The 17041-nt window shown below is 35.2% G+C and overlaps 1 protein-coding gene across 1 annotated transcript in view; it reads right to left on the bottom strand.

The window, feature by feature from the left end:
* Window positions 1–452: 452 nt before the first annotated feature.
* Window positions 453–17041, bottom strand: part of LOC124631666 (angiotensin-converting enzyme) — a 158302-nt gene continuing 141713 nt past the window's right edge. The window contains exons 10-12 of the mRNA XM_047166168.1: window positions 8583–8723; window positions 1904–2092; window positions 453–929 (exon numbers count right to left, since the gene is read on the bottom strand). Of these exons, the coding sequence (XP_047022124.1) occupies window positions 797–929; window positions 1904–2092; window positions 8583–8723 (463 nt within the window). The 3' untranslated portion in view covers window positions 453–796. The remainder of the gene's footprint in view (window positions 930–1903; window positions 2093–8582; window positions 8724–17041) is intronic.

The raw sequence follows: 17041 nt of genomic DNA, 5'->3' as shown, positions 1-17041 counted from the left end.
TCCCCATTAACTTATAGTACAGTTGAACTTACTTGCATTTTAGATACAAATCTAACAGCTTAATCTCAATTGAAAGCTATAAATAAGTCATTAAATCAGAGGGGACAAATTGTACGACCATGACAGGTCAAAAGTGCATTAATTTATTTTATCTTTTGTGTATAAGACCCGCATGCTGTGGTTTTGTTTTGATATCTATCTCTTCTTATCTGCTGACAGCCTAGTAGTTGTAAGGGAGACAGCTGGTATGACGTAAGGGTTCGTTTCTATGAAAAAAGAGAAATATTGTAAAAAAATCTTTGTGGTTTTTTCACCCGTGTTTTGGGAGAGTTATTCGGGAATAGTATCTATAGCTTTCCAATAGTGATTTTTTTTAAATCGGTTCATGCTTTCGGAAACAAACAAACAAAAAAAATGCACTGGCAGGCTTGTGTTGAAAATAAAATAACACATTAAAAGTATTTTTGTTTATTTTGTATCACAATAACACACTAAAATCTCAAGTTAGTTTATGCTATTTACAAAAATATATAAATTCCTTAAAGTCTAGTCTTCTAAAATAAAACATGTCTTGTTTTTTTAAACCCTGAGAGAGACAGATTGTTTAAATTAATTGTATAATTAATAATATTAGACACAACGTATAATGTAGCTTTAAAACTTTGTACTAATCAAAAAGGGACCAAAATAAATTTCCCGCAATTCACTGTCTCAAAAAATGCTTAAAATAAATAATTTATTCAAAATCAAAAGAATAAAAATCATGCCATTACGTCAAAAAGTTTCGTCATTATTTTTACCGCCAACGCAAAGCAAAAACCGTGGTAAGGAGTGACGCTAGGAGGATAGTGACGAAACTTGTGACGTCATAGTGACGATACGCTGCGTTGTAGAAGCCACCGTACACTTGCAACCCTGCTGTCTCGATACTGAAAAATAAAATAAATTCGTGATATGTAGGTGTTTTTTGCCGTATAGTTTTAGGGAAGGGCAATTAAGAGTACCCACCCGCACACTGCAGACTAATGATCTTTACAACGTGCGTACTATCATTCATTTTGATACTAATTTATGAGCCTAAATAAATTATCGGGCTACTAAATTCGAATCTATACCTATTATAAATCAGAGTAAACAATGTAGAGAGCAAAATATATATAGAAAAAAAAGACAGCGTGTTAAAGGAGAACTAACAGAACCAATTTTAGGTTTTTTTGAATTTCTGTTTGTGCTCGCATTACGTAAAATCTACAAATTCGATATAGACAAGTTTAGTCAGTTACTTGAGCTAACGTCGTTTGAATAGGGCGCTGCTAACAGTTACATAAACACGAAGTTCTTTATTCAGGATGAGATAAGGCTTACTGATGATGATGGTGATCTGTTGGTGATGATGTTGTGGTGATTCTAATTATGGTGTTATTGGTGATAATGGTATTGATGAGAGTGGTGATGTAATGTAAGTGGAGATGTCATAAAAGTGAAGGATGGTGATATAGATGGTGATGCTGATGATAAGACTGATGATTACTATGAAGATGATAATATAAGGTCAAGTGACAGAGATAATGAGGATGATGATTACAATGGCGACGATGGCGGTTGATGGAAGTTGATGGCGGATGATGGTGATGATCACTAGAATGGCGGTGATGATGACGTTGATGATGATGATGATGAAACAATAATATTTATTTTCAGCATATTCTTATCCAAATAAACGATATGTACCACAAGCAGTTAGTTTAGTATAAAATTGACCAGTATATTTATTTATTTATTTATTTGCACTTGCTGATCGCCTTATACCATAATATACGCCGTGACCAAAATTGGCCTTAAAAGCCATTATTATAGGCACTTGACAGATGACAGAGATACAAGTACAAGTTGGCTTAGTTACCTGAATTTACAATAATCCCCATCGTAACTCCAGCCCAGATATTCTCCAGTCCTTAAGTTCTCGCTTCTCAACCAGTCTTCCAGCGGCCTGAAGTAGTCCCTGAGTGCTTCTCCATTCAGCCTGCCTTCGCCAATGGCTTCTTGGAGAATCTGCGTCCAGGGTGCTGAGGAACCACGCTCCATAATACGCCTGGAAATGTTTGAAGGAGATTTTAAAATAAAATTGCAAAATTCTGTTTGGGTTAAATTACATAGTCTTCAAAAACTTAGGAAACTGTTAAGTTGAACCTACAGCTAGTAAAGGTAGATTATTCTTGCAAATTGAACATCGATCAATCGACTGATCGTCTGCTCTCTGCCAATTAATCATCTAGTATACAGCACAACACAATTATTGAGCTGAGCAGCATACTTAAAAAGGTTTCTACGGCAAAGTTTACTATTTAGGTATAGGCTTTGCAGATTTCAAAACTAAAGTACACCTATCTAAGCATACAATTATCTAATCAAAGAAACAAAGATGAAAATCACAACGTTATTTGAAATCCAAACTCTGTCCGTAACCTACAATATCGGCTTACTTACGCTCACATAACCGCCTTAATTCAAGCAGGGTGTCAATTGTAGCCACGAAGTTAGGAAAATGAGCGGAGATGCCATAATGCAGGTAGGCGCCTTCGCCAGGTCAAATAAATGCAATGGGCATGATTAAAACGATCAGTTACGAGTGAACTAACGAGGCGTTTGGATTCTTTGAGGTGATTTTTGGTTTTCCAAAAAAATACCGGGTCTAAAGGAAACGTGTAAGGGCTAAGACAGTAATATTCCTCGTCCCACACAGACCCGCAATTTTGGCGCGCTACTTTCTTAAGGACATTTTCCGACATGGCACCTCCGCTAGTCATTTTGTTCTCCATGCTTGTAGGTAACTTGAAACCAGGAATAGTCTTATATAATTCTTCAAGACAATGTTCTAGGGCTACTGGACCAAATTGTGTAAGAGTGTGCTTCCTATATCGAGATTATGTATGCGTTCCACCATTCCGGCATTCAGTGTGGTTGATGGAGGTTGATGAATATTTCTTTGGACATTATTTTTTTTAATAAGAACTGATTGCTTAGCAGTTGGATAGGGCTATGACTTGATTGCTCCGAGAGTTTGATAAGAGAGTGAAATTATATTTATTAAGGGGAATTCAGTAATTCAGTTAGACTTTCATGGAAGCCAAAGAGTAAGAGACGAATCATTGAGCAATGTGAGTCGGGCTGAGACAAGAAATATTTCTTTTAAAAAATACACTATATTCTCAGTATTTGAAATAATTTAGTAGCTCAGATCATTAACCAGAAATTCGAAATTATCCGATCTCTAATTAACCTTTTCTTAAGTTTCGTCCAAGAATAGCAGCATTAAATTATGAGGTCAACAATCCAAGAGAGGGTATTTTACGAGATCGTGTTCACCACAAATCCTACTCCACTTGACTTTTATTAATCAGTTAATATGTCAATTGGTTAGAAATACGATTTTGAAGCTAATCAGGTTGCCATCTAAAGACCATATTTGACCAAAAGTATGCATCTCGACCACGTAACCCGTACGTTTTATGTAATTTTTATTGCAGTCCAACTCTTAATAAAGCACTTTTGAGAATGAAATATGACTATAATACCAAAATTATTTACATATTTATTGTTGTTACATAATTGTTTTGTTCTGTGAATCTTTCTACTCTTATTCTGTACTCTACGTGATATTTTAGAAGATTGTGACCCCTAGATCCACATGGATTTTTGAATTGGTATATGTTAATTAATTGCAGTATTAGATCAACCTTAATTAATTTGCTATCCAAAAAATACTTTAACAGGTACTGAAAAATAAATGGGATTGCGTAAAGGTACCAAATCAGACATTCAGTTCTGACACTAATAGCACATTAACAAATCTTACTGTACCCGCTTAAATTTATCAATCGCTAATCCTGACTAAAGTTTACAACCCATCAAATTCCTTACCTCAGTGAAAGCTTAACCTAAATTACCTCACTTTGTGCAGTATGATTTAATAAGATTCTCACAACTGGCTACTATAAACAGATTTGGATCTGCATGCCGTTACATAAGTGTCCAGTCTCTAGGATAAAATGTAGACTATGAGGGAGGGCTAAAATGCCGCTGCATTAGATCTTTAATTGGTGGAATTTTAGATTGCTTTAGCTATATTGCTTCTGCAATATAGAATCCAAGATCTGCAATTGATACTTTTATTAAAATTGACGTTACATAAAGTGTACACTAGGGGAAAACTGTAGGTCATTTTAAGATTTATTATTGTTCTTTTTTGTGTATATTTTTCTATTGTTTTCATAAGCCTACAGGGATGCAGCCTACATTTTGTACATGATAAAGTAGCGGGGGTTCGTGATAAAGTGCGCACATTTAGATGAAAAATGCACAACGTTCCCCGAATCACTAGGAGATTACCTATCAACGCAGTGTTGTATTTTTTTTACATTTTGCTTTTTTTCTAGTAGCTATAAAAGTCATCAACTGAGAGGTTTTTCAAAATAATAGCTTTGTTTTTTGGAGCGGTTTTGCTCAAAAGTTTTATAGACATTTTTGAAACATTTTCTGTAAAATACCTTTAGTTAACATCTAAATAACTGCTTATTAGCTAAGCAGTGACTTTTTTTACCTTTTCGAGTCTTACCGTTAGGTCTTATATATCTTTAAATTTAACACCAGTAACACCAAATGCAAACTGCAGATAGGAGCATTTTAAGGCTCCATTACTTAGGTCCAGCGCGTTTTCGCAAGCGTTCCGACCCATATGCCTAGGCTTCCTATACCTCGGTACAATGGTAATTAGGACAGCAACCGAGTCACGATTTCGGATTACAATTGGGTACTATATCTATCTAGCTTTGTGTGCATGTTGGTTTATTTATCATCTTGTTTTATAGAACGTGTGCTGTAAGGTATTTTATTGTTTTATTAATGCTGTAGGGAGTTTTGTATGGAGATTGTGTAGCTAATGATTTTTCATATAAATAACTAGCTAACTGTCATCTTAATGGAATACTATAAGATTTCTTGTGCTTCATTTAATTTTGCTGGGTGCTTCCCGCACTCGGAAAAAAAGTAAACTAAGTACTTTCTCAGGCTCCAGACTATTTGAGTTCTAACATTTAATCGGTTCAGTAGTCATGGCATGTTAGCCGGGCATACAGACACACAGAGCTAGTTTAGCATTTGTTAACATTATAAATAAATGGGACCCATTGCGTTGTTATTTAGGTGTGTTATTCTGTAGGATAATAACATGTAAATAAACTTTTGCCGTGAGCTTGTCCTGCATTATTTTCATGTCCAGATTGTTATCAACAATGCATGCATCATGTCAATGCACCTTCAAGGCAAGACATTTTCTAGATCCTGTTTCCCATGCAAAAAATAACTGACACTGAAATTATTATCGTGACTTTAGGTACCTACTGTAGCAAAGGAATTATAAATTTTTAAAGGATATTTATATCCTGGTGTAAAAGTGCCCTCAAAAACAGGAGAAAGTCCTTAAATAAATACGCTGGTAGCATGAAAATGTAACCAACCTATCAGACTAAAGCTTAATTGATGTAGTGGTTTGCCAGCAAAACGCTTAATACAACCTATTTGGGAATTTGCCAGAACGTGGTAAAGATTTAGCTGGAAGCCGATACTAATTAGAAAGCATTTAAGACACGTTTAAGGATAACATCATTAAGTAGGATCTAAGATAGAATAATAGATGGTGTGGGATTAATAAGTGGGCCTTCTATTTTTCTCTTCTTACATTTTACACAACTACAAGCATAATAACTTGAGAATAAATCTATGTATATTTTCAATTAATACTTTAGAACCTCGGAGTTTCTTGGCCGTTATTCTCTATAGGAAACTACTTTTGGAATGGGCAACTAGAATTAAACTTATTAATATTTTTGATGTTTGTAAAGGCCCATAAATGATTTGACATTAGAACCTAAAGATTAGAGCACCGGTAATATAATTTATTAAGAAATTAGGTGAACATAGTAAGGTGACATAAAAATCTACTAGTGTTGGTGATAAAGCAATATTTTTTTCGTTTTATCATCATCAACTAAGTTTTGACAAACACCTCTTACATTCGCGTTCTTCTTGCAATTGTAATCTACATTACACATTACATTTTTTAACGATTACCCGACATTTTTGTCGTCTTTAAAATATTGTAATCTTCTTGAGAATGTATTATGTAAGTGTAACTAACAAACGACGTATCTCTTACGCTTGCTGTAACTCCGCTGTTAAATGTACCAGGGTAACATAAAATAGTAGGAGGTAGCTGTTACAACAGCGTGTTCGAGTACTTTGTATGCAGTTGGTCGACTTGTTGAAAGACTAGTTGGTTTCGGTAAGGGGAGATTTTAAGATTGGCGGCGAAAATTCCGAGTAATTTTAATACTTTACTAAGATATTATTGAGAATTTTGGAATCTAAAAAAGATATGTATATATGATGATATAGTGGATGGAGAGATAATAAGATTACAAATACACATATAATATGTAGCTGAACAGACATTTTTTTTGAGAAAGAATGACGAACGGTCTTTCGCGAAGGAATTTTGACTAATGTAAACAGTATGTGGGCTACTGACGAATTATGAAATGTCATTGTGATCCGCACCAATCAAGTTTGGCCTTAATTAGTTATTGTCAGTAAGGGAATTGTAGTTTTGTAAGTCCATAGTCGACTGAAAGAGAATTATTAGAATTTAGAAAAAGTTTTGGTAGGCTCTTTTAGAAATATACAAAAAGGTACTATTGAGATTTAATGTATTTCCTGGGCCGTTAGTTTAACCCTACCTACATATTTATATTAAAAATTGTTTGTAAGCCAAACAGAGAGAGCCAAAAAGAGACAACATTAATAAAGCAATTAGATGTTAACAAAATACCGCACGACACGGATGGAAGATTTCTTAATAAACCCTCGAGCACATTTATCCAACATCAAACTAAATTCAACAATGTAACAATATTAACGAATAAAATTTAATAATGCAGCCCGCATCCATAGCGTCAAGTGGTCACATCCGCAAGGAGACGCGCAATTGTCTGCACCATGCTTTATTTTTACACCACACACCAAGGCAATTTCAACCCTATACTTAAAGGAATAAGGTTCAATTTTGAGTGTGGGTGTCATTCATTTTAGGGCGCTCCAACCCGTATGAAATTCAACTCTCCGTGAAAGTAGTACAGTTGAAATTAGATCGGATCTATGTTCCATTTTTGAAAGTATTACTGTGAGCCATTGTAGGTCGTATGTTGACGAAATTAAGGTGCATATTGCTTTGAACATGAGCATAATTAGTGGTGTGAATAAATTAACAATTTTATAGAAATTAAAATGCGTTTTTTGTCGCATACTTTTTGGATGTTGCAACTCGTTATTTTTCAAGGATAATCTATATCTGTATGTAAAAACATTGAAAGATGATTTCAATGTTAAATAATAATTTTAAATATTTCTAGACCATTTGTTAATTGATAATTTCCTGATTTTTTATCCTGTTAATAAATGTCAATATCGGTCAATGAATTCACTCCACGACATTTTGAGTGCTTATTTTTGACGTTTGACGTACATTATAATCAACTACATAATATTTTGAAAAAGCAAAAAAATATCCTCCTTCTAGGCCGGATGGTGATAAAAACTACTTATATTCTTATTCCGAGTCTAATCTAAGTCTAATCTAAGCTACCCCCTTTCTGATTTTCTTCTTAAACGGTTTAGCCGTTCTTGAGTAATAAGTACCTACCTAGTGTAACTAACTCATTTTTTTATGGTTTTCCAATCTCCTTTCAGCATTTTCAATTAAAAAAGCATAGCCAGAACCACGGTAAAAGCCTAGTCTCATAACTGAGTTATATAAAACTAAATAAGACCGTTACGGTCAAGGCCGAACCGCTTCACGCTTAAGATTGATATCTTCGCCTTATGTTAAATTGTTATTGATTACTATCGCTTTTTATTATAACTAACTGTTAGTAGGTAGTTATGTTTGACGTATCTGTAGATCTGTGGTGTTTAGGAGATAAGTAGGTAGGATGAAAGTGAAGGTTTCAACTGTTTTTCCTGTGTTTTGATTTTGGGGTGAAGGACCTATATCTACTTTAAGAACCTATTGCTGAAATTATGAATACTTATTTTGTTTAGTAGTGCCATAGGTACATTTCATTTTAGTGCCTTGGCGCCCAACTCCGTTCATATTCCGTACGGTCTGGTTTCACTGGTTACCGAAAAAGAGACAGTTAGTTATCTAATAGTAATGTTATCTGCCGGATAAAGACTACATATAATTTCTGCCAGATATAAAGCACTGGTACTCAGCTGAATCCGGTTAGACTGGAAGCCGACCCCAACATAGTTGGGAAAAGGCTCGGAGGATGATGATTGTTATCCGAGATCTGTCAAACCGAAAGTTGTAGTTTACCGGTCAGGTAAGATCCTGATAGGCTCTTAGAGAGTTTTTCAGTAGCCAGTGAAACTGGCTACTAATCTCATAAATGACTCAAAAGAGGTCATAAGCCTCATTACTCCTAAAGCTGTATTATAGCAATTCTAAATTCAAACAAGACACTTACGTCAAAATCCTGCCAGCCTCAGGGTTCCTATAGATGTCACATTTGTGCAGCGGTCTTGACGGATCACCAGGTATGAACTGACCGGTGCGTTCACATAGAGCTCTATGGATCTGGAACTGCAGTACTGTGCTCACGAAGTATCTGTGGAAAAGGGAAATTGAGGTTTGTAGTGTTTGAAATAAGGTTGTAAGTGGTTTATTTGTAAGAGGTCCTGTAGACTTGGGACAAAAAGGGTTCTATAGAAATCATGGGTAAGCAGTCAGTAAATGGCTGGTAAGTACTTTGTTCTTTTTCTTCACCTTTAAAAATATTGTAACCTAGTAAAAAGTTTTATCTATACTTCTATACTAATATTATAAAGAGGAAAACTTTGTTTGTTTGTTTGTTTGTTTGGCTGTAATGAATAGGCTCAAAAACTACTGGACCGTTTTTAACAATTCTTTCACCATTCGAAAGCTACATTATCCACGAGTAACATAGGCTATATTTTATCCCGGTACGGGCAGTAGTTACCACGGGACGCGGGTAAAACCGCGGGAAAACGGCTAGTTTTATTTATTTTGTAACTGAGTATCAAAGTACGGGGAATGAAGCGACTGCATATCTAACCATATTTCTTAACTAGCTTTTGCCCGCAACTTCGTTCGCGTGGAATAGTGACTACCAGCAGATTTTTGATTTGACCAATAGATGGCGCTATATGTCCCGAATATTTTTTTTTTTTTGTAATAAAAACTATCCTATGTCCTTTCTCAAGTTTCAAACTATGTCTGTACCAAATTTCACACAAATCGGTTCAGTAGTTTAGGCGTGAAGAAAAGACAGACAGACAGACAGACAGACAGACAGACAGACAGAGTTACTTTCGCATTTATAATATTAGTTTGGATATCAAGTAACGTCGACCTCATTGCTAACCAAATAATCTAAAAATGTTGGAAACATAAAATACATAATACCTAGGCCGAAAAATAGAATTAGAATCCTAGAATCGCTAATCCATGAACACGTTAGATCCATCAAAACAAATTCAGTATTCCACGGAGTTAGTTCCAGAAAAAGTTAGGTACGCTAATGTAGCCTTAATTACAAGTGGATGTTTAAAATGTGAGTTTTCGAAATAGAAGCCTGAAATTGTTTCGCTTTATTCAAGAATCTAAAATAAAGTGTAAATATTTGAATGTGGTAAGAGCTGTTTCATGTTTCATGTTTATTCTTATTTTGGTATTGAGAATTTCGAGCCTTGTAATGGTGTGCAACATAAAACCTATGTTGTATATGGACATATTTGAATGACTGAACTTAGATCACCATGACAGCTTACTTATCATATTCAAATATCTAATATTCTCACGGGAATTGACTAAGATTATATAAGTCATGATAACATTACATTCATATAATACTAGTAGGTAACCTGAATTAATACTTTAACGACCGGTTAGCCGTCGTTTAGAGTACAAGCATACTGCCGACTAAACAGTCGGCCGACAGATTATTTTTAAAGAAAATCTTAAATCAATCAAAGTTTCAAGTCAAATACCTGATCGTTGTTATGTGCACACTGCTTTACAGCTCAATACTCAATACTTTATTAGCATTCTTCTATGTGTTATACAGGTGGTACATTTTAGGACCAGCGCACACCGCTGGAAGCGGAATTTGAAAACAACAATTTAATATAGACCTTAACTACCTTGACATACGGTTTACAAAACAATAAATTCGCATGAGCCGCTCGGGCGCGCGCGAGAGCATCGAAGAGCATGCGCGCGCATCTTTTGTAGACCGTATGTCAAGGTAGTTAAGGTTTATATTAAATTGTCTCCAAATGCGCCCCGACGTGCGTCCAGCGGTATGCGCTGGGCAGTATGAGGTGGACACAATATGGACTGCACAACTTGAAAATAATGGCGAGTTATGCAGTAGCTTGCTTCTAAAATTAAAATAACATGCTTTTATAAAACAAATACTTACCTACTTTTCTCCATGCTTATCAAGCGCCCGATCAAACTGTCGGGCGACTAAAAAGTCTACAGTGTGCACTCTTAGAAGTAAATAGCTGAAGGAAGTCGAGAGATAGAAATTATTAGTTTGTCTTGTTTGTGTAAGCGATAAATGGGTCAGTTTTGTTGGCAGATAGTGTAACTATGAAGGGCTATTAAGTATGTTTCTAGAATTCTAGATCATAAAGTATTTGAAGTTTCTTGTCGTTATTATATAAGTAGTCGACATAATTAGTAAAAAGTAGTTAATATTTGATTGAATCTTGAATGGTACCGATAAACGTTATCATCTGCCTAGCCCTTTAGAAACTATTTTGGGGTCAGCTTCCAGTCTAGCAGAGCGGGTAGCCTCCTAAACCAGTTACCAGGGCACCCCAATACTCCTGGGTAAGTCAGGTTGTCAGAGTTTCTGGCTTCTTGCAAAAAAAAAATGATTAATTCTGATTATTACTGTATAGTTTTGTATTTAAATACAGGTCATATCAAGTAGTACCAAGGCAACTTGTCTCATTCTATAAAGTAACTTATTCTCAATTGCAACAACAATTTTATTATTTGAGTAACAAACAAAATTAATTTGTTGGAGGTCGTCTTATATAATTATGTAAATCAACAACTTATTAATATGACAAATTGCTAAACATTGCCTTCGAACATTCATAATTTTTGTTGACAAGCAATATTGCTTGACAGATTACGATCTAACTTGTAAACAGGTAGAGGCTGTGTGTAATTTTTGTAAGAGATTATCTCTTAAACTGGTTGAACTAGCTGTATTTTGACGTGATAACGTCTTTAAAATCGTTTTAGTCGGGTGACATGTTCAGAAACTTGTGTCGCACCAAAACCTCACGAGCGCGATCGCAGGTATAACGAGAGAAAGATGGACCGATCTCCCGTCTCATCTCGAGCGCTGCCAGTCATTCCGTGAAACTTGTCACGCGGAATCCTCACGAGCGGAGACTGGCATAGCGTTCGATTGAGTGGACCGATCTTCCGTCTCTCTCACTCTAGCGGCATACAAACGAATGGAGATTTTTACACCCGAAATTTATCATCAAAAGTGTGAATAAAACGATAGATGTAATTTAAAATTTGAAAAAATTGTTATCTTCATTAATTCCTTACTTCTCAAAACTTATATCACCAATAAGACGTTATCACGTAAACATCTCGATCGTAAACCTACTTTACAAACAACCAATTTTTTTCTAATTACAAAGATTAATGCGTTGAGTAATACAGAAAATAGTTTCATACGAGTTTTACTCAAGGGGCGAAAAGGGATGTCGTAGTCCGTTTGTCCGTCCGTGAGTTCATCACCAGCCTTTTTATCGTCCCACTGCAGGGCACAGGCCTCCTCTCACACGGAGAAGGATTGAGCGTTAATCACTCAATGCGGGTTGGTGATTTCAGACTTTGTAAGTCCAGGTTTCCTAGAGAAGGCTTGTTTGCTCGTATTGGGTATAGAACCCTTTGTATGCTAGACCAAATCGCACATAACCGGAACAAAATAAAGTAGGTAACGATTTTTACAATACTTAATAAAGTGCAGTTAATGTGTTTTTTTCCTGTTAGACAAGTTTATAATCGCAAAGAAAACTAGATCATTAGTTATAATTAAATTGCTAAGTTTATTAGACAGACATCTATGTTTTTCAGTGTTCGTATTTTTCATGAAATGCCTGCGTGTTGTCGACACTAATTGAGTGATCGGACTAGACTTCACGTTACGTGATGCACGGGTAGTAGATAAAAGGCTTGTTTTGTGTACTACTTTGGTTAAGTATGTAACAGGTCTAGATATATAGTAAATGTAATGTAAACGTGACAACCAGTTCAGAGCTGGATTGTTTGAAAGAGTTACCGCGGCCTTGGTTATACAAAGGGCTTTTTTTGGGATATCATGACACGACTCCTCCCACTGTGGGTTAGCAACGTGAGGGAGTGTCAGAATCTTGCTGACTAAAACCCATCATGTTCCTTTGTAAGCCTTTTATGTACCAGGGCCGTGATAACTCTTTCGAACAATCCCGCAGCCCCGGCAGACAGTCCAGAGCTAGATTGTTCGAAAGAGTTATCGCAGCCCTGGTATACAAAGGGCTCAAGAAGGAACAATGGTGAACACATTTTGTTTTATTGCAGCCTTTTCCTATTTCACTGAATAATCCAGTTTTTGGGTTGCTGCAAGCTACAAAGCTGAATTTTTTTTTTAAATTTTATTTATAAACTAAAACTTACAACAAATAAGTAGGTTCCGTACAAATAAATAAGCCACACTTGACAAACAGCCTATTTACTTTGAGCTACACAATTATAAAACCGTAACAACCGGTCATCTTTAACACTACATTTTAAACAACGGATTAATAAAACTGAGTCTTCAAAAAAAAACAGCGTCAATCATTTGAATACAGGTTGTATTATGGTCTATTAAAACTAATAGTAAGTTAATAACCTGAGTTCTCTGGTTCACTTGCTATTGGTATGTTAAGAAATTGGCCCGGTTTGCATGTTAGGATTGTGTCGAAATGCTATGGCTATCGCGTGTTTTTGTAAGAGCCATCGGTGGCCACTAAAATGGCGCTTGCAGTGGTTTCATGTTAATGGTCGTACTTGGTGCAGTTTTATATTGACTTTTTTATGTTAGTTCAAAATATAGCTATTAGTAAAACAAAAAAGAAATATTTTTTTTGCTGATACCATTCGAATTTGCAGAATTGTTTAATAAGATACTTACAACATATAATTCATAATGAGCCAGTTGTAATATACGAAATAAAAGAAACTTTATTTTATTTCAGAGTTAGTACAACCGACTCAAAAAACCGGTAACTACCTAGATATCATATTACTTATTCTTTCATAATTTTATTGTTCGCACCGCAACTGACTTAATCCAGTGGATTACAATATTCATGAATTCAGTTACCCGCACATAATCGTTACACAAATGAAGTTATTTAATGAACTGTTATTGTTCATTAACATGTTGAACAATGATTGTCTCACATACATTAACTAGTCTAATATATTTAATATTTTTCATTTACTTCCACGCTGGGTCAAAAGTGTTTCTAATTCGAAAATAATAAATTCAAAAACATACGCTCGACTAATGACTACCCGACTACTATAGTCGGATTTTAGCAGTCGGATAATAAAAATTAATTTGTTGTGTAGTTAAAAATATGTATATATAGGTACATATTACTAAGTTGGACCATCTACAAAGTATCACAAACTGTAACTTCAATTCATAAAAATCTCGACAACCAGCATTCCATTAATTAACGCGTAAATTCATTATTTCTTAATAAATTAAATTAAGACTATTTACTTAAAAACAAAGATCCAATTAAACTAATTACAAATAACTTCATGCCATACTTTATTACGATGTCTTAAAATAAAAACGCAAAAAAATCTTGCAGCAACATTTAGGCCCCAAGGTGAGATATAATGACCAACAATTATAAGAAGCCTGTTAGAACAAAACCAGTGGTTCTATGTTGAAGATAATAACTATAGTTTAATGGAAATCCGTTTTTAAAGTTTAAATAATGTGAAATAGGACGCAATGTGTGAAAAACTACGTTTTTTGAATAATTTTTCATATTGGAAAAGTGTTATTTAGAAAAGATCCAATATTCACTCACTTTGTTACTTATACTACTTGGCACACCGGGATAAAATAGCCTATACCCTACCTTGATAAATGGGCCATCTTTATTTTGATGGGAAATCATCAAATGAGCCCTCTCTGGTTGTGGGTGCAGCGTGTCAAACTCTTACTGACTAAAACCCATCATGTTCTTTCTTACTTAGCTTACCCTTTATGTGCCAGAGCCGCGGTTACTCTATCGAACCATCCCGGAGCCTATAAATGGGCTAATACTATAACTATACTGAATATCTAATACTGAAACATGTTTTCAAATTGTTCCCGTAGTTCCTCGTCTCCCTAGCCTTTTCCCAGGGAGATGAGAGTTCCTAAGTTAAGCCTATATAAGCTTACAAACTTTTCAGCTTTACAAAATATATATGGATTTCGGTAACATTAGTGCATCCATAAAAAGTGCTAAGTGAAAGAGCATGTTGTAACGTCTTACGGGTTAGCACCATCAATCAGTAATTATTCAATTCAGTACCGATAGCTGAGAGTTATTGATAGTGTGTAATGAGCTTTATGAGGTAATAGAGTTGTGGTCTTAATTGTAGCGAGTTTACAGTTTTTAGTTTTCAAATTAATGACAAAAACACGCTTTTATAAACCTACCTTTACAAAAACTGCAAACGCGGCTATGATACGATACTCCAACATGGAATGCCCTTGCCTCTCTTTCGACTTCATCATTAGATCAGTTCGACAGTTCAATGTTACTGTATTGTCATCAGAACTACATGCAGCGGTTTCATGACACAACGGTCCTCGGAAGATGGTTAAATTCCCTTAGATTCATGCAGTTACTTACATAGTTACATACAGATCAAATTAATAAAATAATGTTAAAATATGGCTTTGCTGACCCCGATTCGTTCTGATGATTGGAATACTAGGATCACAAATCGTCGTAGAAGAAATGTAATCGCCAACACTAACACCATACACCAAACCGATACATTTCAATACAGTCCACTGAAACGCACTCGCGTTAAATAAAATTTATTTACTCTTTACCCACTGTAACGGAACAATTGTACTGCACTACAATCTTGACGAACGCACATATTGAACATAGTTCACGCCTCAACACTTTTGTGGGTGAGCAGACTAGCCATCAACAGTGGCAGGTGATTCGGTAGCTTGTCATATTATTGCCATTACGATGTTGAGTGTGACGAGTTGATTATTTAGTGTTGGTTTAGGTGTTTTTGTGTTAGCATAAAATAATATGCAATATTGCATATTATTTAGTTAAATAAAAAGGTCTACACTTCTTAGGTAATAGGTACCTCTACAAAAAAAAGTGTATTTGGTTTGTTTAATTTCGATCATGTATTTACGAGTAGGTACCTACCTAGTCTATTTTCATAAATGGTCTGCCAAAAGCATTGCCAATATTAGACCCTGCCAGTCCTCAAGGGTGATCTTCTACATTCTATCCTGTGCCTGCCTTTTTAAGGAAGATGGGGTTATAAAAAATGTAGGTACTACAGAACTATTTACAGTTTTAGAGCTGTGACAATGCCACTTCTCTTGCAGAGCAGTATTGTAGATATGAGAAGTTGATCTTCAAAGGAGATTTAGTTGAAGTTATACAACATATTGGTTATTCTGATGCAAAAACCTCATTCAATCAATTAAACTTCATACAAAACTGACACTATACCTATTCAATTGTACTGCAATGTAAATGACTTCCCGATAGTAAAAGAAGCCGCGTGCAAGAACTATGTGCAGGTTGACAAACAGACCCAATTAACTGTTACGTCTGTTTGATTTGTTGGGATGTCAGCGCAGAATGTCGTCATACAGGATCTTACTATGAACACTGTTGTGTAGTGTACAGGTGAGAAAGAAGGCAAAGTATGATCTCGTATCTTGTTGGATCAGTAAGCCATTTGATGCCTTGTTTTGTTCATTTGGATTTGCGCATTCACTAATGCGTGGCCAATAACGAACGGTGAAGTTATTTGATGATGACTTCGGAGACTTTGAAAACTGAACCTACATAGGTATCTATTGTAAAATTATTTGCTTGAAACTCTTTCATTAATAAAGAATACAAAAATGAAGACTTAGAAGATAAAAAATAGCCTGATATGAGTTAACATCGAACTATTGAAGAACATGTAGGTAACACAGTTTTTTGTTGTTCTATTTTCCACATCCTCAGAAATATAATAATACATATTACTTTTGTATTAACTATTTAAAATTATTTTCTCTGAGTATCCAACACACCATTTATAATATAACGTAACTTCTACAAACTAACTGTACAGTTAACTTCATACACTCCCAGAGATAGTCGCGTTAAAACATCCAGCATTGAACGTCAGCCTCCGTATTATTACGTGACAGGAAAGTTTACGTTAACTTGAACTGAATTATGAGCGAAACTAACTAACTGGACAGGTGGACGCTTGTGGAGATGCTCAGAATACTTCGGGTTTTTTGTTAGATTCCAGTGAAGCATATACTGCTTTCGCAGCATATAGCATATAATGTTTTAATTATAGGATAAGTGTAAGGATGTAAAAGGTTTGGATAGATAATAATGACTATGTTGTTACAATTAATGCTAAATTACTTTGAATATTCCTGAAAAACAAATGCCATTGTTGCCATTTGTTTCTTCGTCTTTGTTTCTTTCCTGAATTTGTTTCAGCGCTTTCACACTAGCGGATTTTCCGAGTGAACATGGTTCAGTTTCTAGGAAATGATAACTAGTGGTAGAAAAAATGCCACCTGTAACAGTGCGGCAGACTGTTTTATTTTCCTATCAC

Source organism: Helicoverpa zea, chromosome 7 (genome assembly GCF_022581195.2).
Source record: "Helicoverpa zea isolate HzStark_Cry1AcR chromosome 7, ilHelZeax1.1, whole genome shotgun sequence".
Lineage (NCBI taxonomy): Eukaryota > Metazoa > Arthropoda > Insecta > Lepidoptera > Noctuidae > Helicoverpa > Helicoverpa zea.
Note: the sequence above shows the minus strand (reverse complement) of the source record. Positions and strands in the feature narration are given on the sequence as shown.